This window comes from Nothoprocta perdicaria, unplaced genomic scaffold, assembly GCF_003342845.1.
Source record: "Nothoprocta perdicaria isolate Ctin4 unplaced genomic scaffold, notPer1 scaffold_38, whole genome shotgun sequence".
Lineage (NCBI taxonomy): Eukaryota > Metazoa > Chordata > Aves > Tinamiformes > Tinamidae > Nothoprocta > Nothoprocta perdicaria.
In genome coordinates, this window is record NW_020455621.1 from 1,470,261 (window position 1) to 1,493,248 (window position 22,988).

General features: G+C 36.1%; 1 protein-coding gene across 1 annotated transcript in view; it reads left to right on the forward strand.

The window, feature by feature from the left end:
• The window catches only part of PDE10A (phosphodiesterase 10A), a 168,028-nt gene that overhangs the window by 132,339 nt on the left and 12,701 nt on the right, over positions 1–22,988 (forward strand). Inside the window, 9 exon segments of the mRNA XM_026044735.1 lie at positions 1,456–1,507; positions 5,838–5,980; positions 8,220–8,312; positions 8,972–9,158; positions 10,505–10,647; positions 12,261–12,344; positions 14,632–14,782; positions 18,507–18,662; positions 21,792–21,964. Coding sequence (XP_025900520.1) covers positions 1,456–1,507; positions 5,838–5,980; positions 8,220–8,312; positions 8,972–9,158; positions 10,505–10,647; positions 12,261–12,344; positions 14,632–14,782; positions 18,507–18,662; positions 21,792–21,964 — 1,182 coding nt within the window.

The window sequence follows — 22,988 nt, forward strand, 5'->3', positions numbered from 1 at the left end:
TTTCATGTAAGATGCAGAGCTTGTCTCCTAAAGGGTGCTCTTATCTTTCTCTTGCCAGACTGCAGGGCCTTGCACTGTTACGATCCTTTCCAGGGTGCCTTTCTGTTGCTAGGTCTATACTGATCTACTTCACCATAGAATTCTGGATTAATCTGGCCAAATTTAGAGGCTGGCAATTTACTCTTGTTACACAGTACTGACATTGTTTTCGCTCTTGACTCTAATTATTTTAAGATTTTAAACAAAAAATAGCACTAATATTTCAAATATTTAATAAGTATTTATAAATAAATACCTCCGATTCAGCATTGTCAATTGGCAGTTCTTTTCTTCTAGAAAGAGAAGAAATCCTATATTCTGAGCCCAAAATTGGGATCTTATTAAATAACTTTATGAACAGATGAAGGTAAAGACATGCACTAGCAAGAAAAAGAATTGCTTTTTAAAATGATAAGTACTTTTCTTACATGAAAAGAGGGTTTCGTATTCAGTTAGGCAATTGTTAGCACAATGTCACTGGGACATTTTGTGTAGCATTTTAGAAAGAGCATAGTATTGAGTGCTCCACTTCATGTCCCCGAAAATGTGAAACTAAGGTATTATATATTTCCTTTTCACTGCACCCAAACAGGAGTGAGCTGTATATATGTTCAAGGTAATGGGACAATGCTTCCTGCCTTCAGGGAACATTGTAATCTGAGAGCTATTAAGATTTGGCATGTGGAAGATTTAGCCTTCTTTTACTAATAAGCTTGACCTTTATTTTTCAATATTCTTGACTGTCCTTGGATAGATATCTTCTGCCCTGCCCCCCAGTCACCAGTTCAACCTTTTTCTGCAACTTCAGCGTCCTACACCTGGGTTAATAGAGAATTCTTATTAAGAGTTTTCTAGTCACCYTTTAAATACATTAAAGTTTGTCTAATGGTGGCGTTAATTTTAAATTAAAACAATACAGAGCTTTCAATAGTTTTCAGCACATAGTTTTCAATACATAACCCTAATAAGATCTTTTGAAAGCATATTGGTAAAATAAGTATTCAGTCATTTCAGCAAAATAAGAAAGAAATTTATTTTCTTCTGGATGTTTTTTCATCTTTTTTCCCTACTCCTTTTAAAATTGCTGGTCTGTAAAAGTGCCAAAGTATTTCCCTATCTGTCTTAGTGGCTACTAGGCAGGGACCTGTTCAGTCTATGGTAGGCGATATTTTGTAGTTTGTTATTTGGTATTTGTCTTCTACTTTTCTGGAGTTCTGTTCTTGTAGAATAGTGACTTAGTGAAACAGAGGTAGGACCTCTGTTCTGTATTTTCTTGTGGTATAGCAAGCCAGTTAGCAATTCTTAAATTTCAGAGCCTCGTTCTCACTGTTAAGTGGCTGTGAAACAGGTGCAAGAAAGGTGCTTGAGGTATTTGACTAAATATCATTATTTACTGACCTATCTCTTTTTCTGCAGAACTTATTTTGATAATATAGTTGCAATAGATTCTCTACTTGAACATATAATGGTAAGTTGTTTTATTCACTTCTAAATGTATTAATCTTTATTATTAAAATTCTTGCTTCCTTCTCCTTTCCTTGAACTAAGGCATTGTATAGCAGAAAGGTATGAGCTTTTTGTAATTCACATGTAATACAAAAGACCTGAGCAAACCTCTGTGGAAAAAAAGGGGGAGTGTCAGCTTGATTGTTTGTCACAACAACTTTGTTTCACAGCTTCCATATTTAATGAAACATGAGGTCTCTGAACTAAATTGTTACTCTCATATCTTAAGGTAGATATGAAAATTTTATACAGAAATACATTTTTCTTTCTGTTTCAAGATGTTTTATTTTTTTCTAAATCCAATTTGTTATTTGCTTCTAAAATTCCTCAATAATCTGATGTCTGTAGGAAGCACTAGAGGTCCACCATTACTCCTAGAATATTTGCAAATGACATGTGCAAAAGACAATACACCTCCTTTGCTTCACAAAGTGATTATGCCCATAACTGTAATGACAGAGTTGGTCAATATTTTTATAAAAAAAAATTAAGCCCTGTTGAGTTGAAGTAGGTGACAGATTATGGTTTAAATAGAATATGGTTATATATTTAAATAGAATATGGTTATAGTTTAATAGAATTAAACTTTAATTTAGAAATAGATTATAACTTTTTCAGATCAAGTTGCAACCCAGAATTACTTCACAGAATCACAGAATGGTTGAGGTTGGAAGGGGACTATAGAGATCATCTAGTCCAACTCCCCTGCTCGAGCACGGACACCTGAAGCTCATGGCACAGGGCGGCATCCAGACCAGGATCCGGGTTTGAAGACCTCCAGAGAAGGAGACTCCACAACCTCCCTGGGCAGCCTGTGCCAGGGCTGTCACCCTCACAGGAATGAAGTTCTTCCTCACATGGAGATGGAACTTCCTATGTTTCAGCTTACACCCATTGCCCCTTGCCCCTATCACTGCCCAGCACTGAGAAGAGTTTGGCCCCATCTTCCTTACATTTTCCCCTTAGGTATTTGTACATATTGATCAGATCTCCTATCAATCCAGTCTTCTCAAGGCTAACAGGCCCAACTCAGTCTTTCCTCATAAGATGGATGCTCCAGTCCCTTAATCATTTTTGTCGCTCTCCACTGGACCCTCTCTAGAAGCTCCATGTCCSTCTTACACTGAGGAGACCAGAACTGCCCCCAGTACTCCAGGTGAGGCSTTACCAGAGCTGAGGAGASGGGCAGGATCCCCTCCCTTGACCTGCTGGCAACACTCCTCCTGATGCAGCCAGGATCCCGTTGGCCTTCTTGGCCACGAGGGCACTGTTGCTTCATGATTAACTTGGTGTCAGCCAGGACTCCCAGGTCCCTCTCCGTGGATCTGCTTCCCAGCAGGTCAGCCCCTAATCTGTCCTGGTGTCTGGAGTTATTCCTCCCCAAGTGCAGGACCCTGCGCTTGTCCTTGTTGAACATTATGAGGTTCTGTCAAACTCTCTCTGTCCAACTCTCCAACCTGTCTAGCTCCCTAGACAGGACGCTGTCTACAAATACCTGTGGATTGTTTGGTCATGCTTTATTTTTGGTGCTTGGTATATAAATTTTACTGTCTTGCTTTTGCACACTCATTGCATACTGTAGACTTTTTCCTGATTTCAAACCTTAATATATTCTCTGATACGATTACTTCAATCTGCACATTCAAAATCTGCTTTCCAGTCATACTTTGTTACTTGCCCTAATCATCCTAGTGATGATCTTAGCTAGCATATTTTAAGACAGCTAGGAATTCTAACATTATARAAACTGATTTCATTTAGAAACTTAAAGTCAAGAACCATATACATAAATATTTCTGAATGTTGACCCTTCGGATTTAAATGAATTGCTTAAAAATTATTTAATATTTAAAAGGAGTGGCATAATATAACTTAGCRCATTAATAACAAATATTCATGTTCTTCTCAATAATAATCTTGTGGGAAAAACAATTGACAACAAATTATACTTACTCTTTCATTTTCTTTACCAACAGTTGCTACTTCATGATCCTGTTTTATAACCTGTATAGAYGCTTCACGCTCAGATTCCTTTGTAATGTGTTCTAATTAGCTGATTCTGGGCCACTTAATTGAATTACTTGTTTTAATATTTCTTACCATTTTACTGGAGTGTGATTTTTATCATGTGTGGCACATTCTGGTTCTCACAATGAGAGGAGAGTGAGAAAGAATTTCACCATCCTGCTTCATGTTTGGGTGATTGCATGCATTTAGAGCTTGGTTGGGGAGGAAAAACCAAACAAAACAAAACAAAAAAACAGTTGTTTTACAATACTAAAATCCCTTTACTTCTATTTTCCTTTTCCTTTTCATTAAAATTCCTCCATGAAGATAGTCTTATGACAGAAAATGACATATAAAAATGCCTGAAAATAAAGCTGTWTTTGAATGAAGATGACATGCAGAAGTTCAGGTTGTCTTGCAAATTTTCTTATCTGTATGTTTGAGTACTGTTAAAAGCAAGCTACATGAAAGGTGGTTACCTTCTCTGCCTGGAGTACTTGCCTGACAGTGCTAGGAGTACTTTTTGATATTCTTCTTCAATCATTGTCCTGGATTTGAGCCAGGATTTTAGAGAAAAAAAAGACTTCTGCATGCCATTGAACATTTATCTCGATTAGTAGTTTCAATTAGAGTCATGACCAAGGTAAGTTCTTGAATCAGATGCATTAGAACACAAAATTATTCTAATTTGGTTAGTGTTGTTGATTTATAAAGAAATCTGATAAGAGTTTCAGAACATGTGCTCAGATTCATTTACTAGGTATTTGGCACAGTTCTTATTCAGTCCTCTCTTTAAGCAGAGGAGGATATAGTATGAATGAATGTGATATTTAAATTTCTTAATCCTCGTAACAGGACGTATTTTACAAAAGTTGCCTTCTCAGCTGGCAGTCTTCCTGACTTTCCCCTGTTCTGATGGAACACATTAGAAAGCACACGAGTCTTCTAACCACAAATTCTTTCAGAACTGAAGGGCGATCCAGGTTTTATAAACTGGTCTAGATGGCTTCTGTGCAGCTTATGTTACACAGCTCACATTACATAGGATAAAAGCTTCACAACTAATGATTCTGCTATCTGCATCAGTTTGAAAAGGATTTTGCGGGTGCAGGGAAGATGGAGAGGGGAGGAAGACGGGTTAGGTCATTCRTATTGGAAGGCTTGAGAAGTCTTGGGTATCACCCCTCTATGTCCTGCACACCGAGTTGCAGTCAGTTTCTTTCTTTGTCCCGATGAGTAGATGGGTATTATATGCATYTGGAACAATTCATATAAAATTGAAATGGAGAGGGATCTACCTCAAACCACTCTGTGACATGCAGTTGTTGCAACTTCTGCACAATCGAGACTAACATTAGGAAACTCTTCYTGAATTGGATCAAGTCCAGGACCTAATTATATGGCTTAAGTTGACACCGTGATTGTAGATTGTTTTTGCTTCACGCATTTCCAAATTCCCAGAAATCTATCCTAAATATGAGAAACATTTCTGTGTAAAGCTCCAGGGACAAGTTTCTGTTCCGAAAAATCAGAATTTGTTTCATTGAAATAAAGCCAGTAGGTTTATGCTAGTGTACTGCTGGGCTGTGGTAGTTCCTTGGCTGTGAGTGATATCTTTTGGAGTATAGTTAGTTCATATGGAACCAGTTGGGTATTGACTTCTGTGCTGAATTGTCCGTAACATAAGGAGATTGTCATCTTTTCACAAACTATTGCATATGGCAATCTGTCATCCTGCTTCTGTTTTTCTTCCATTTTTTTTATTGCTGCATAACACAGAAATGTACATTTTGCTATTTTAGAAGCAAACACTGGCCTCTGTTGGTATCCGGTGCAACTATGTATGCACTAAAGGAAAAAGACAAGAGTGTTCTTAGGTCTTGATATATCTTATCTATTTAAAAACATGTTAAAATTAATAATTTTAAAAAACAGAGAAAAGGGCACCTTTTTGAAAACCATTCTTTGCACCCAAAAAAAAMCCCCAGTCTACTGGGAAAAACATTTTTCCTTTAACAAACATTCAAGTCTCAAAAGATATGCTTGTATTTTTTCAATCAGAAGAGTACTTTAATTTAGAGAGAAGAGTAAATATAAAGCCCACTTCCCTTTTGAATTGTATCTTAAAAGATTGCAAGTGAATTCTGCTTCAAAGCATTATCAAAGCTACATACTGGATAAGTTCTCAAAACTTTTTACTTACAAAGCCTTTTCAGATAAATGACTGATTGACACATGATGGTTAATTCTGCTTTTTTTTTTTTTTTTTTTTTTTTTGTCTGTAGATATATGCAAAAAACCTGGTGAATGCAGACAGGTGTGCACTCTTCCAGGTAGACCACAAGAATAAGGAGCTGTATTCAGACCTTTTTGATATAGGAGAAGAAAACGATGGAAAACCTGTCTTCAAGAAGACCAAAGAAATAAGGTAAGAGGAGTTGGAGAAGAAYGCAGTGCCATTATAACTATGGATGTGCAGGCATTTTATTACCCAGTCTCTGTGCCTATCTGCAGGTACCCTGACAATACTTGTCATACTGTGATATCATTCCCACCAGGACCCGCCTCCAGAAGGTAGTACTTCTGGGAATGACATTGCAGTGCCATCGAAACAACGTCTCTGAAGCTATAACGTCACTCCTGGAAATGCCGTCTTCCGGAGGCGGTCCTTTTGGAAATCATGTTGGGAAAAAAACAGAGGTGTTATGAGGTAGGTAAAGGTGCAGGTAAAGATGCACCTAATCCATGATTGTGCCAATATGGGACCTTTTCTTGGAGTTCCCAAAAAGAATTGAAATATGTGCTACTTAGGCACATCCAAAACAAGGAAATCACAATTTGTACCTCTTCAGAATGGATTAAACATACATAGGATCTCATATGGACTGATCATTAGTTTTGAAGACTATAGTCTTCCTTTTTCACCTTTACTCATCTGAGCTTAGAATATTTCCAAACTTCCGAATAGTAGTGGTTCTGGAGTATGCTTGAAATGGTGAACTTGAAAATGTATGCAGATTTGTAATTAGCAGATAGAATTCTCTGCTGTGAATTTCAGGTTTATGTCGCAAGTTCTTATGTACAAGTTACAAGTACATATGTACAAGTGTACAAGTTATGTACAAGTTGTTTACATGTATGTGTCTTTCTAGAAAGACAGTCAAAGAAACAAAGTCAATTTAACATTTTTCGCTTTTGAAAAGTGCTGAATGTTGATCAGTGTGTCTGTTGGTGCAAGATTTCCAGATATACAGGATTTAAACCTGTGCAATTAAAAAAAAAAAAAAAAAAGGAATGTATGACTAAGTCTCCTGCATTAATATTCCTAATAAAATAAACAGTCGGTAACAAAATTCTCAGATTTTTTTTTTTCAATTTCTTCATATATCATTGAAGTTCTAGGCCAATATGAGATATGATTCATGTCTTCATTTAGATTCCTTTAGATGAACTTACTCCTACTTGCTACATTGTGTGAGTAAGAATGGAAGGAGTCAAAATTAGTGCAATTACATAGTGACAAGCAAGGAGGTGGGGTAAATTTAAGAAGAAAGTGGCCTGCTTTAACATATACTTTTGTGCTCCTACTTAATAAGTGTTTTTCTTGCCTATATGCGACTGTCTTTTTGGTATGAATATTCTTGAAATGTTGACACTGAGTGCAAGGATGTGAGCCGTTTCAGGGTGATTTATGCTGAAAGAGAAATAAGTGACTGTAGGAATGCAACAGTGAGTCAGCCTTTAGAAAGGAATTTGAATYGGTGTAATATACATATGAGAAGTAGTAGAAGAAACTGTAACTTAAAACCAGTTGAATGGGGTGAAATCATGTCAGTTTTGTCAGTGACTTCGGTGGGGACAAGATACTAGCCAGTACATTTAGATTTGAATGTGTTCTATGTGGGAATTCTTTCTAGTTATTCTTGTCTGCAAACCCTCCAGTGTTTACATGTCATCCCTGCTTTATGCTGAAGAAAAATACTTCCTAGCTATACTGGCTTTTACATTTTTGTTGTTTCATTATTTTTTCCAGATTCAGTTCCTCAATATATTTGCTGTGTTTACTTTTTTCCTGTTGAGATTAAATGATGTATTTGGTTCCTCTGCATTTTTTTGCTATGAGATGCAACAAGCTAGTTATTCAGAAGTGTACATATGTAATGCATATATATATATATATATATAATGTCTAGCTTTGAAATGTCTAGCTTTGAAATATCTGCTGATTTTTTTCCAGACTTATTTTATCAAATACACCTCTCTCTTAAAATACTAAAAATCCCCCAAAAATGGTGATGAAATCAGTAGTATATATGGGTAAACAGAATCAGGTTTTGTAAAAATGTGTTATGTATTAGACATAATGTCCAAGGTTAGGAATACTGAATATTTGTCACTAACCTGGTTACATTATGGTATTTTTGTATTTTTTATTTTCAAATATATAAATATGTAAAATATTTTTAGGAAATACCTTTTTAAATATGTGCTTTCTATTTCATTATTTTGTGTCAATTGTCATCTCATAAGATTTTTCTCCCACAATGATGTAACTAATGCGGATCTGGAGCAAATATCCATTACTGTACCTGAGACAGACTCCCGTGGATAAATATTTTTCTGGATTGTTCATATTGTGACTTAACACATATTTTTATTTTGTGCAGATTCTCTATAGAAAAAGGAATAGCTGGTCAAGTGGCAAGAACAGGTGAAGTCCTTAACATCCCTGATGCCTATGCAGATCCACGCTTTAACAGGTAGGAATTTATTAAGGAGGAGGTTTGTGGGAAAAGTGAGAGGTCACCAAGGTTTCCAGTTAACTTAATGCTCAAGTTTGAAAAAGGGATTGCATTTACAGAAYTGTGATCTCTTGATGAAAAGACAACCTATAAATACCACAAAATCACATGTCTATCTGAATGTTTTGGCCATTGGAGGTGTTTTTAAGAGAAGAAAATTATAAAGCATTATCTGTGCTGTATATAAAAATCACAAAGAAAGATTTTACTTTTCTTTTGTCCTGAAAGCACAGTTAGACTGACTGCTGATGATTTTTTGTTATTGGCCTCCCTGCAGTCTGATTGAGTTGGGGCTGAGGAGGGAACATATCTAGCAAATAATATGAGTAACACATACACAAAAAATGTAATCTGAATTTTTTAAACGAGCTATTCTTTCATATGAGGAAGCTTTAATTATMTTGCCAGTGGAAAATAAAGGATTAAAATTATTTCGAAGTGCAGCCAGCATGTGCAGATATGTAAGAGTTGTAGAGTTTAATTTTTTAGAAGTACTGCTTATGTCTACATTAAAAATGCTAGTTTATTGTACAAAAACATTATTAGGAAACAAAGAATAGATACTAATAAATAATATTAACTCTTTTTTTTCCCTTTTTTCTTTCCTGGCTCTCCAGAGAAGTAGACCTCTATACAGGCTACACCACCAGAAATATCCTGTGCATGCCTATTGTAAGCCGAGGAAGCGTTATAGGTGTTGTGCAGATGGTGAACAAAATAAGTGGAAGTGCCTTCTCTAAAACTGATGAGAACAACTTTAAAATGTTTGCAGTCTTTTGTGCTTTAGCCTTACACTGTGCTAATGTAAGTTTTACCTACAGTTTTGTAAGCTGTTCATTGCAATGTGAAGACTTAGAATCGAAGTTAAGAATTTAATCTATTATTTCATCTTCCAGATCATTAGTGATTCATAAGTCTGTTCTGTTGAATTAAAAGGGAAACCACAATCACTGAATTCTTTGTTGAATAACTGCATTTTAAGAGGCTGATAGGGATTCATTTTATGCCTTTTGAAATAATTATACTCTGGATATATCCCTTTCATAGAGCTAAACCTAGACAGAATACACTGAATGGTATCTGTGAATTCTTTTTCATTAGGAAGTATGATTCCTACTTATTTCTACATATTGATATCTTGTATCTTACAGCATTAACCAGGGAATGGAGATGATGTATGTTCACTCCACTTTGTGTGCTTCTACTCAAAATATTTATGTTTATATACTGTGCTATATATTCATAATTTAGTTATTCTTCTAAACAAAGCATTTATTTTCAAAAAGAACTCCAAACTTCAGAAAAAGTAAAGAATGTAATGATCCTTMCTACGTAAGTGTAAAAATCTAACACTAATCTCTGTAGAAGAAATGTATGACAGTTAGGTCTGGTGATTTACATTAAGCCATTTCATATCATGCTGGCAGTCTGCTGGAACAGTAACCTTTCTTACACTCCCATAAGCTTGTTCCACATGACTCAAGGCAAGTAGAGGCCTGCATGTAAATGAAACTTGGGACTATACAGTCACTGTTGTATGAGAGTTCACTCTGATTAGATGATGAAGTTTGCTATTCAGGGCATACTGCCCCAGAGATTGCCTTCAATAAAAATATATAAGAAATCTAGCATGTCCTTACTTGTTTACAAACCATGCCAATTCTACAGTAGCTGAGATTCAAAGCCTCAATAGTTATTGAGAGACTTTATTTTTCACGTTACTGCATAGTAATGTAGATATGGTAAACTTTGCACATTTTCTGCATGGAAGTTTTTTGTTATCCATATTGCAAGGGATTGAAATTCGACAGGGATTGAGTCCAATCTGAATTCTAATTGCTTTTCTTGGGAGAGATCAGGACATGATGAAAAGTGGTCAGAGCCCTCAGTTTGTACCCTAATGAATAAATGCGGAGAGGTGTAATACTCTCAAAAGTCTCTCTCCCTGTTGAGAACCTAAAAGGCCCAGTTCTCCATAAGTACTAAATTTCTGTAATCTTTCACTTTTCAGATGTGTAAAGTGGGGCAGCCAAAAATGGCTGATATTTTTGCAGATATATATTTTTAAAATAATAAATGCTTGATTAGAGGAAGTAAATATTATCTGCATTATTAAACTCTTACATTAATGCGTAGTTTCCATTTCTCAGATGTACCACAGAATTCGCCATTCAGAGTGTATTTACCGTGTAACGATGGAGAAGCTCTCCTATCACAGTGTTTGTACAGCAGAAGAATGGCAAAATCTCATGCACTGCACACTGCCTCCACATATCTGTAAAGAGATTGAACTGTAAGTATTTGTTTATTATAGCAACAGCTACAACTCATATCTAGAAGGCTCGGGTGTTTTTTCCCATAGATACAGTGCAGGGTTTGTAGGAAGCACCRTTACTACAAAATGATTCCGAATGATAGGAGTTTATCTGTGGTTAAAACTAGTTATAGTTTTACCTAGTTAAACTTTGTGACCTTTGAACAAACTATTTATCACAGGTGTAAAATAAAACCTAATCAGAATGGTAGAATAACTACAGTAGTTGCATTAAACAGTGTTAGATTCAAGAAATGTAGCAGTGAGTTTTTTTCTGGTAGGCTTAAGTTACCAGTACCTACAGACAGAGGATAGGCTGAGCTGGAATTTCTATAGGTAAGAGCAAATGGATAATTGGATATTACGAGAGTCCTCTCAGTTTTTAAGCCCATTTCCTGGCTCTAAATAGTGAATTCTACTGTAGGACCCAGTATCTAAAATCAAAACTGACTTTGAGTCACAAAACCTAAATGTCTATGGAGATGTACTCTCTGTATTTCATTTACTTTTGTCAAGAGCTGAGCATTGTCACTCTGAAGCAGAGCATGCAAGGATAACCTTAACAGTGACTTTTTTGCTTGAAATTTATTATGTGCTTAAGTGATTTGCTTGAAAGCTGGAGTATTAGCGGCTTGTAGGATTACACCCTAATAGAAGCCTATTATTTGCAATATAATTTCTTGTTCTTTGTTAGATATTATGTAACCCGCCTCCTCAGCAAAATGACTTTCACTTGYAAAGATGACAGGTTTCGTTCTAAACTGCATTAACATCCTTAAGTAAAAGAAATCTGAATATATTTAACCATTTTTTTTCCAAGCAGTTCAGCTACTTTCAGCTCTCTTGTACCTTTTGCTTTGTTCAATGTGTGGCATATGCACCAACATTTATCTGGGTTCAATGGAGAGTAAATAGAAGACTTGCAGCACAGCCTGTACAAGGAAAGGGGTTAATTAATAATCGAAAAACAAACAGTTCTGCTGAGCTTGTCCCTAACATCAGGCCCAATGTTGATACTGCAAGAGTGGAAAAAGCATTGGCTGATGAAACATATAAAATGCCTTATGAAGAAGCTAGGTTTTGAAATTTTGGCCTAATTTCTATAAAATCTTTTTTTTTTTTNTCTCTTCTCTCTCTCTCTCTCTCTCTCTCTCTCTCTCTCTCTCTTGTACGAGTTAAAGTGAGTCTTGCCCACTTCTGATAGAAACTATTGGGAGGAAAAAATGCAGTAAAGTACTATACTAGTCACACCATCCTTAAAATTTTGTGAGGGAAGTCTGGAATATTTTTGGAGTACCTGTAAAGCTCTGATTATCTGACTATGCACACTGAAYGAAGACTTTGGTGTACCTCCTCAACAATAAATTCTTAGAGAATTATTTTTCTTTCTTTTAATTAAGCATAAACAAAAGCTAGTTTTAAAAGTTCCATTGATCTTAGTGCAAGTATATTGACTTAGCTGAAAGCTGTMAAATCTTTTTTGTTGTTTATATTCAGGAACAAGTGAATGCAATCAGAGACATGTTACCTAGTCATTTTTAGTTTAAAATGAGAAAGTGCTTGTGCTTACTAAGCTGAAAATTTCTTCTTAGATACCACTTTGACATCAGTCCCTATGAGGACGTCTGGCCTGCCATTTTTGTCTACATGGTCCACCAGTCCTGTGGGACAGCCTGGTATGAAGTACATGATTTATTGCTTTAATCCCTTTACTTATTAATATACATCTAAGGAAACATTGGGATCATAATGCTTTAACACATGGTATTATTTTATTTGAACGTTATTTACAATGCTTGTTCTGCACAGGACTGTAGCAACTGGATTGAATCTCTTGTCCTAGTTTCTTGGTCTTCAGTTCATAAAATTTGGGAACAGCCAGTTCGTCCAAATGGTTGTCATTTCAATAAATAGTGTATTGTTTGGTTCTGAGGTCACATTGCTTTTCAGTCAGAATATGGTAAAGTTGTTAAATTAATATGTGGTTAAAAAATCCAAGACTAAGATCTTATCTTCCAAAATAAATCATATACCAGCATTATTATCCATTAATTGGAGAAATGAGTGCTTTTCAAATTTAATGTATGCTCCTACTGCTGAAAGAAAAGAGCAGCTCCAGATCTTGGAGAAGTAGAGCAGTTGAGAAGACAAGCAATTAAAAGGGGAATAATCCTCATCCAAAACTGAGGAACAGCTGGAAATATTCTTTGGTGGCTGTTTCTTCTTTAAAACTGGACCGATCTTCATGCCCTTATGGTCAAGTATGAGGGTTTCTCTTGACTTTGTTGTAGTTGATTTCCTCTTTCTTCAGTATACAGCAAAGTAGATTACTCTACTAGATGCAGTTCTTCACTGCTTAGCAAAATCAGGGCGTTTCCATTGCTAAGTGAGTGGTCATGGTTCCAGCATTTGGGGATGAATTTTCAACTGAGCTGTATTCTTTTTCTTTCCTACTTCTTCCCCGAATAGAATTTACATTGACTTGATATTTTTAAAGTGAGTTTCAGTTCTGACATACAAAATTAAACAAAAGTGAGAAAAATATTTGAAAAAGAGACTCTGAGGACTGACAGACATATATAATCCCTGAAAAGGAAAGAAAACTTTTTAACTCTCTGAAACAAAGACTTGCCGCTGGTTTAATGCTAGAATTTGTTTTCAGTTTATTGAGGAGTGGGGTTGTGCCTTTGAGTATATACCTATGAGTGGGGAGTATTTTTGAAAATAAAAAAAAATTGTGATCGTCGTTACTCTTTCATTCCTCCTAGGAGGAAATTACCTTTTATTATTCTAATCAAACATTAAACAAATAYAGCAGTGGGGGAAACAATACTATTCTAAGCTAATCTGTAATGATTTTCCCTTTGACAACAACTGTATTATGCAATAGTAGTCTTTGGGTAGATATTGGATCTAGGTGGATGCAAGATGTTCTGTTTTAACCAGTAGCTTTAGCAATTGTCTTACAGYTGTCTAATTGAAATCTCTAGAATTAAAAAAGAAACAATAAAGCTTCGTCGAAAGACAATATGCCTCTGTTTTTACTAATGTAAGTCGAAGACTAGAGCAGAATAATAATTACCTTATTCAACGTGCAAGCCTCAAAATATGTTTTCCTCTCTAATTGGCTCCGTATAATAAATGTATTTACATTTTTACATGATAGGTTGGACATATTCAAGTTCATTTTCTCTGCCCATATAGACATTAATAAGGCACCTGGGAAATGAGTAAGAAATGATCAAAACATGTAATTAAAAAAAAATCATAGAATTAAGAAAAAGTCATGGAACTTTTTAAAAAAAAAAAGGATTGTGAGGGAAAACTCAGTGAGTTAGGATGCTGGCAGCTTTGATTCAAGTCTAGACTTGAAAAATACTACTTCTCTGGCAGTTTGTGTTTGGTACTTTAGAAAGTTTTGCTTAATATACAAGATGGCCTGAATTTCCTCCTTGTTAATGACCAAAAAAAAAAAAAAAAAAAAAAATCTGCTGTCCTTTCAAAGGATTGTATGTAGATAAAATCTGTTAAAGATTGTACAGACAGAATTCTGTAAAAACAGAATTAATTTTCTTATGTTAGCTTGCTTTAAAAAATTAATATTTTGTTTTAAACATAAATGATATTTTCAAATTGCTAGTTAGGGACAAAGATTCAGTTTTCAGCTAGTTCAATAAATAGTGCTTTAAAGAACAACACTTCAGGTTTCTGGGAACAGAAAAGTTATGTAATCGTGTTGCATGTAAGTTGATTTATGTTTGAGAATTTTACAGCTTAAACCGAGAGCGCTGTCAGGTACTCGCATTCTTCTGTCCTTGCTGAAACTTGAATGGCTCTCCTAATCCATGAGTCATGCACATTGAGAGTCGATTTGAGCAAGAAGAGTAAACCAAAGAATCTAATTTCTACTTTGTTATTTTATCCATTTTTATTTCGTGTCTCACCAAATTCTTTTATTTCAAGCTTTGAACTTGAAAAGTTATGCCGATTTACTATGTCTGTAAAGAAGAACTATCGCCGTGTGCCCTACCACAACTGGAAGCATGCAGTCACAGTTGCACATTGCATGTATGCCATACTTCAGAACAACCAGGGTCTTTTCACTGATCTGGAGGTAAGCGAGGAGATAGTGTGAGTTACTAGGTCTCATTGTAGGAATCAATCATCATGGAAATGTGTTTTCTATGCTGGAGATTTGCTCGAGATCAGCTCGAGCAGAGTGTATCAATCATCATAAAACAAATCTCATACTTTTTGCTGTGGGAGGAGTATGAATAGAAAGGTTGAGGTATGAGAATTTTCTGGATTCCTATGTGTAGTATTTCCTTCATATATTTCAGCTGTGCTTACTGTAAGAGTGACATGTTTGCTATAAGACTGCTTTGACATTCTCTCTGCCCCCTTATAACCACATCCTTTTCCTTAAGTCCTTAAATGTGTAAGAAAATGTTAGACCTGTACTGAAGGGAAGGAAACTCCTGAAGGTAGGACCAGAGAAGAGCTTTGGTGTTGCAGAGATAGTTAACCTATGTAAGGGAAAAGAATAGAAAGGATAGAAGGAAGCATTTGTCCAGGCATGTTTATTCACTGATGAAAATTTGTTATTCAGCAGTTGTCCTTAGCATGTGTGTATATATATATTTATCCAAGACATCTGCATAGTTTAGMAAATTTATGCTTTTAATAGATCACTAACTGAAAAAAAAGTGCAACTATAAAATAGAAAGTTTAGATAGTTTTAATTTTAATATAAGTATTGAATTGTTTCTCCTTTTTAAAATTATTTATTTTATAATTACTGTAGGGGCATCTGGGAGTGCTGCCTGTTATTTACATGAATCTTCCCCTGGAATAACTTCTTTTTATTTGTTCATACCTTTGCAAAAACCTAGCCAGCTGGGTTGTAATTTTCCAAGCTCACTGTCTTTTTCAGGCTAATTTATTTGGGGAGCTTTCAGATAAAATTCTATGACTCCTTTAGAGAAGCATGGTACAAAAAATGATTTTTCTGTTCAGTTTATAAGAACAAAATAAAATGTGGTGACCTTTCATTTAAAAAGGTCTAGTGTATTCTATTTTAAAGCTGGGACTTGAAAATTGGCAGCAAAAAAGAAAAATGGTGTTTGCCAGCTGTGTGCTGAAAGTTGACCACATTACACATGTTTTTTTAAAAAAACAGTGTTTTTTTTTTTCATAACAAAAACCCTGTAGTTTGCACTATTGGGAGGTAGTTAGAACTCTCATAACTTGAGTACTGATCAAATAGTACGCCCCATCTTTCTGGAGCACTTCTGGACATTTGGGGTAAGAAATGCTGAGAGTGTGAAAGTGGCAGCTGTTAAGAAAGATAGAAACCATCACTATTCCCTGTCAAACTTCTCTCAGCCTTCATCCACTGGAACACCTTATTCCAGATTACATTCAAGTTCTTGCTAGCAGGGTTGTCATCCTGACACTGGAGATATAGCTGACAAAAATACAGCCTGGGGAACTTGCTCAGGCTGGTCTGAAGGGAGAGATGATGATATGTACCTAGGTAAGCAGAGCRATGGGAAGGTACAAAGTGCTGTCAGGGAGATTCTCATCTCGAGACAAATGGATCCAGCAATTAGGAGTTGTTAAAGACCAGTGATCCAGGCGGGGACACTAGGTACAATCTCAAAAGCACAGGGATTAGGCATTGTAATTCTGAGGAACTGAGACAAGAGTGAATCCCTGGGAAGCAGGGAAAGGAATAAACCAGACAAAGAAAACTATCTGGCACAAGGAGCCAGACAGACAAAAAGTGGACTTGCAAACCACAGGTTGGAAAGACTACTGAGAGAGAATTAAGCTTGTGGGACAAGAACAAAAAAAAGCTTACGTCCTCTAAGTTTAATATGCAGCACAAAGAATTTTGAGACTCGWATTTCCTTTGCTCTCATAATTTCCATTGGCAATGTGTCTTGCCCCTCCTGATAGAAGGGGATCCTAGCTTTCAATAGCCATCAGTTATTTTATGACTTGTCGATCTCTGTTAACGTGACCGAGTTTTCACTTCTGCAGGGCATCTATGTGGATGTGTGCTACTTTATGATCAGTTTTGCCCCATTTGCTTTAGAAAAAAAAAGAACTTCATAAAATGAGATATTGTAAGGACATCATTAAAAAAAAAAAAGGTTAAAAATGAAGAGGCAAATCAGAAATAAAAGAATTAGGAGTGCTATAACCTTAACTGAGCACATTGTGTTTTTGAAAACATTTTTAATTATGTGATCACGTGCTGTTTTTCCACAGAATCACAAAACACAGGATGGAGACTGCTCACTTATTGCTCATCAGTGCCTACTGTTAGACTGTTAATTTCATAGGCTTTTTATGATGTTCATGGCTACAGTAGCTGCTTCACAGACATTGATGAATACATTTTTCAAAACACACCTGGTGTATGAAGAGATTTCTCAGATATCCACTGATTTTATGTGTCGAAAGGGAGATTTCAGGGACTCTGGTTTTCAATGTATTAATTCAGTTTTGTTTTACTTCATTTTCAGTTGCTATTCCTCAGCACTTCTGTACATCGCATTAGTGACTGTCTCCTAAAAGTATTGGTTCTAGGCTGGACCTTTGCGAGTGAGCCAGCACTAAGCCTAGGGGCCTATAGAGCCTCTAGTATTCTTAGTATTAGGGTTGAGAGAGTGAGAGAGAAAGCCATTGTCCCTGTGGGGAGTGGTGCATGTCAAAGGAAACCTAGCACTATGTTGAGATTGGTTCTAGGACAATATTTGCCTTTGAGGCAGCACTAGGCCTGGTAGCCTCAACCACCACACCCTCCTGAGACTACAGTGAGAAGGAAGGTGAGAAGTGCAAGGAGCAGAGCCCTGTGAGGAGTGGGGTCACAAAGGGCATGGCAAAGGAAATGGAGTGCTCTGTCCACACTGGTGCTAGAACACATTTTCCATTGAGCTAGCGTTAGGCTTTGTTGGTCTTGGCCTTTGGACCCACCTGAGATTAGGCTGATAATTAAGGCTAGGGTTACGTTTAGGCATAAGAGTGAGAGAAAGTCTTGAGTCYGTTGTGGAGTGAGATTAGAAAGGGCATGACAACAGAAATGTTGCACTTGATTTGAGATTGGTTCTAAGGTAACATTTGCTGTTGGGCCAGCACTAGCCCTCTTGGCCTCGGTAGCCACTTGAGATGATTCTGAGYACCAGGGCTAGACTTAAGAGACAGGGAAATCCTAGAATCCAATGGACTAGAAATGGACATACCAAAGGAGATATAGTGATATATCCAGACTGGCTTTAGGACAGTGTTTGTCTTTGAACCAGCGCTAGGCTTCATGGCAGCCTAAAAGTACACTACTAAAATTGATCTTATGAGGCTTAGTAAGTATCTTGTAGGAAAAATATGTTGCAAAGGTAGAGTTAGCACAGCAGTGTTGACCATGAGCTCATATATTCTGTGTATTTTCCCTCCCTCAATAACTCCTTTCTGTATGTTAAAAAAAAACACAATGTTTTTCTTTTTCAATAATCATGGTAAGGATCTAATGGACAACAGGACTGTACAAAATTCTTACCTTTTCTTGAAGTAGAATTCCCCTCATAGTATGTGGCTGTGAAGCTGTTTGTTATAATTCATAATATTAAAAAAAAAATAAAAAGAATTACTACTGGACAGAGAGTTTTAGATCTGCATTGCTTAACTTCTGCCTTTTTTCTCAATTTTAAGGACTTTTTCAATGTACTTTTTGAATGCACTGAAATCTTAGTACCGCACTTAGGTATTTTGAGAGATGAGGCTGACATCTAGAGGTAGGAAATATATCTCACTTTTCTTCCTTGAATTTCTTGTAGCGGAAAGGTCTTTTAGTTGCATGCTTGTGTCATGACCTGGATCACCGAGGTTACAGTAACAGCTATCTTCAGAAATTTGACCACCCTTTAGCTGCTCTCTATTCCACATCAACRATGGAACAGCACCACTTCTCTCAGACTGTGTCCATCCTGCAGGTAGGATTATTGAAATTGTATCATCTGTGAAGTAGAGTCCACTTGTGGAAATAGGAGTCACCTCATTGTTCTGTAGATGAAGCATGCTTAATTTAATTTCTGGATTGTAGTGCTCATCTAGAAAAGAGATATGGGAGAAGTATTTTCCTTCATTTATTACAGCAAGTCTAGTTCCAGAATTGGCAAGTAGGTGTTCAGAAATAATGCGTGTGTCATGAAAATCACAGCATCTTTCAAATGAGAGCATCTTGATGTTGTGAAAAAAAATATTGTTTATTTAAAGGAATACAGTATGTGGCCTTTCTGTGGAGCAGTTAGCATCTGGGTCAACTCATGAGGTTTTTTTTTTCCTGCAACTGTACAGGCGCTATTTTTTGAAAAGAAAGCTCGTTTTTTCCTTTAGTTATATATTTCCAGCAGACTGTGCTTCAAAAGAGTCTTTAATTATCCTAGAATTCTGAATAAAACCTCAAGAACTGGGACAAGTTGGTATGAGAAACTCTAAAACTTGCTGTAATAATTTCCCTGTGCATTAAGTGTGGCATGAAGTGTGCATAAACTTTTTACCTAGGACCAACTGTTAATTTTGCACGCATGAGAAGTTTAAATTGTTTGGATTATGTTGGCACGTGGTTTCCTTGCTTTTCAGCAAATTGAAATAAAATTGTTGAATCTGGTATTATTCTGTGATATACTTCGTAACGTAAAGTAATATATCTCTCTGTTTAATACAAAACTACCAGAAAGCATGCAGTTGCATTTTGGGAAAGCTAAGTCTGTTGGGTGACAAACAGCTGTTCTCTCAATAGCTAAAAATTTATTGTGCTGAAATAGAAAGAGTGAAAACTCTCACCTACGAGGCTGGTTGCCAGACCATAACATGCTCATGCTCACTGTTTTTATTTTTGTGCACATTTGTGATACACAGCCTTACCATGCCACTGTGTCACTAGCTCATTGTTTTTTTTTTTTTTTTCTTTCTGGTCTTTCAGGGGATAGATACTTTTTTTTTTTTTTAATATATGATCAGTTTTTAGGAAAAATGCATGTTCTCTTTTGTATTCAGAAGCCCATCTTATGGTTATGATTTTTATGTATCATAAACATTTCTTCAGAGCATAGAAGCTTTCTCTCTGAGTGTTCTTCCATAGAGAAGGGTGTAATTGAATCCTTTAGTGTTGGTATGGCATCCAATTTTTAGTACTCATACTTTGTGTGAATGGCTACACAGCGAGCAAGTTCCTCATTTATTAATGCTTCTTCTTCCGACTGTGCTACGTGAAGCAGACTTGTATCATTCCTTATTAATCATTTTGCATTTTTCCTGCACAAGTGGTGTAACTGCTGGAAGCCCCATTTGTAGAGGAGGCAGAGAACCTGCTTGCCTCCCTGCCCACTCCTCACCTTTCTGTGAGAGTGAGTGAGGAAAGGGAAGTGGCCAAAAGAACTTTTAGGATTTATGGCAATGAGTGTTAATTTTGTTACTAACCTATAGTACTTTTCATCCTTTGAACCTTTATAGCTGCTTTTCTCACCCACTGACAGTTCACGTGCATACCGTAGGTTATCCTTAGTGCAGCAGGAAGAAATAAAATGTTAAGTCATACATTTCATTTAATACTTAAAAGCCTAAAAGGCAAGCTTAGAAATGGTAGCTTTGATTAGGACCTCAATAAAAGCATTAGTTGATTTCTAGCAGTGTGAACAGAAGCCMCTGCAGCCAATGTAGTCTTCCCGATGTTGCAGATTTTAAAGCCAAAAAGGGGCAGCTCCAAATCTAACTTAATTTAAATGCTAGGGTAAACAACATGCTATTTTAGTAATTAGAGGGCTGGGAGAGAGGAGGCTCTCAAAAACCAAATTCTGAAAACTAGTAATAGTTATTTCCTGGTCCCAGAGTGTGGATGATGGGTTAAAATGTTCTGAGTGTTTTTTTTTTGTTTTTTTTTTTTTTGAGCGTCATGTATTGTGACTTAAGAGGCTGCCAAAGGAACATTGAGGCATGGATGGATTGTATTTTCTATTCATTATTCACAATAAATCTACTTGTCCAAGTGAAAACGTTGGAAAATGACATTTGCGTTCCGGATGATGAGAGAAGCCAAGCCTATTCCTAGCACAGAGGAATTCTTTTGAAGAAATTATGTAAATGCTTGACATAAGTCAGGAAAACTTTTGATGAGCTTCAACCCAAATGCCAGTTAAAAGTCAAAACACATCTGCATTTGATATATTTTAATAATATTTTCTATTTGTGAATATGCACACCTTGACTTGGTTGGCTGGCTCATTCTTTTTTGCCTTTTCCCCCCTTTCCTCTAAACAGTACGAAGACTTCTGACAGGTTGTTTTCAAAAGCTTGGAGTCAATGAGTAGTGTTGACTTTTCAAAATGTGATACAGCTTCATGAGCAATCACAGTACATGGATATTGTCAGTTAAATGCACAATGGTACATATTGAAAATTGAAAGGAGATGACAGTGGCACGTTGCCAGAGCCTCAATAGCAGAAAACATTGTCTTTAGTTTCTGAGTCAGTTGAGCAAAGCTACTTTTTCCCCTAAGTGTTCATATACATAAAAGTAGTGTAATTAACTTTATTTCTAAAAGGAAAATTTTATCAGGGAGTACAGCAATTGCAGGCGCATTTCATTTGGAACACTATATCATAGCAATTACTTTAGTACTGTAACTTGGATATCTCTCTATCTGTGTTATGTGTTGCACAATATCAGAAGTTCTTCAGAGTGAATCAGACACTCATTTTACCAGCTTGGCAGTGCAGTAATCTGGATCAGGATTAAGTCACAAGTTTCCAAGCTAATACTGTCTGAAAGTGACGTGTATGTAGTGCTTATAAATTGTAGTAGGAAAAGCTAGCATTATTCTTTACAGTATATTCTTTCTGAAGGCTGAAAGGATTACTAAAGGAAGCAGTCCCCCAAACAAATCAATGGTTTAATCATAACAGTTTCATGACAGTATTTAAAAGGGAAGGATAAAAAAGTGCATTTTGGGCTGTGTGTGTTTGAACTTGTAAAACTGTTGTAATCTGTCTGGTGAAGCAAAGACTGAAATCATCTCAGAATTAGAGCTTTTGCTTTTTATTGGTTTTTTACTTTTTCATAGCTGGAAGGGCACAATGTCTTCTCCAATCTGAGCTCCAGTGAATACGAGCAAGTCCTTGAGATCATCCGGAAAGCCATCATTGCCACAGACCTTGCCCTGTATTTTGGAAACAGAAAACAGCTTGAAGAGCTGCATCAGACAGGAGCATTAAACCTTAAGAACCAAGCACATAGGTAAAGCAACAAACTACTATTCATTCTTCAGGGTATTTATCCTAGGGAAGTAAAAAATGAAACCTCAAAACTTATTTTGCAGAAGAATTTCAATTAGAATAATGAATTAGAAGAATAATCTCCTATGTACATAGTAATTGTCTTACATACAGACTTTCCAAGACTAGTTGTGTGTGTTGATACAAAATGGCAGGTATATAGTAGTAAAAAACAATGTTTTATATTTGCATGTCATTGTCTTCAGATTTCATTTGCATGTTTCATTGGCAGTACATGTGGACAGAAAAGTTAGATGATAATGAAAAAAAGTAAAATGCAGTTGTTCTTTTTTATTTCAATATTTTTATTGCATTTTTTATTATTCTCTAAATATGCCTTTTTGAAATATTAGTACTGGAAGTCCTGTCGTCTACAGAAGTAGTTATTTTCTAATTTCTAATTGTTTGAAAATAACAATACTGTTTTGATGCAAACACAAGAGCTATAAGCTACTCACAAGACATCATATTTTTCTAGAAATCAGTCCTTAACTGGAGTATGGTCAGAGATGTGTCTCCTAACAGTATGCATTAAAGCACTTGTGCAGTTCTACCATACTCCTCTCAGAGCTTCTTGACTGAAAAGTGGATCCTGTCTCTGCATAATGCAGCTWGAAATCAGAGAAGTAGGGAAGTATCAAGTCATGAATCTGCTTTCTCCAAAGGGTACTTTAGTACTAGGATCTTCTTTAGTTTTCTGAGGAGTTTTACCAGATTCTGATGTTGAATAAATTATCACCATACTGTACAAAGGGTTATTCCTAGGAACTTATTTTGTGGTATGAAGTGAGTTCCATACTGATTTATTAGAATTGAATACCTTAAAATTTTAAGGACATAAAATTACTGTAGAAAAATTGGAAAAAGAAAGTGGAGGAAAAAATAGCAGTTACTTTTAAACAAAGTTCTTTAAGGTAGGCTCAGAACTAGATTTTGCCGATTTTGGTGCACATGTATTCATCTCTTYAAACAGAAGAAGGGAATGC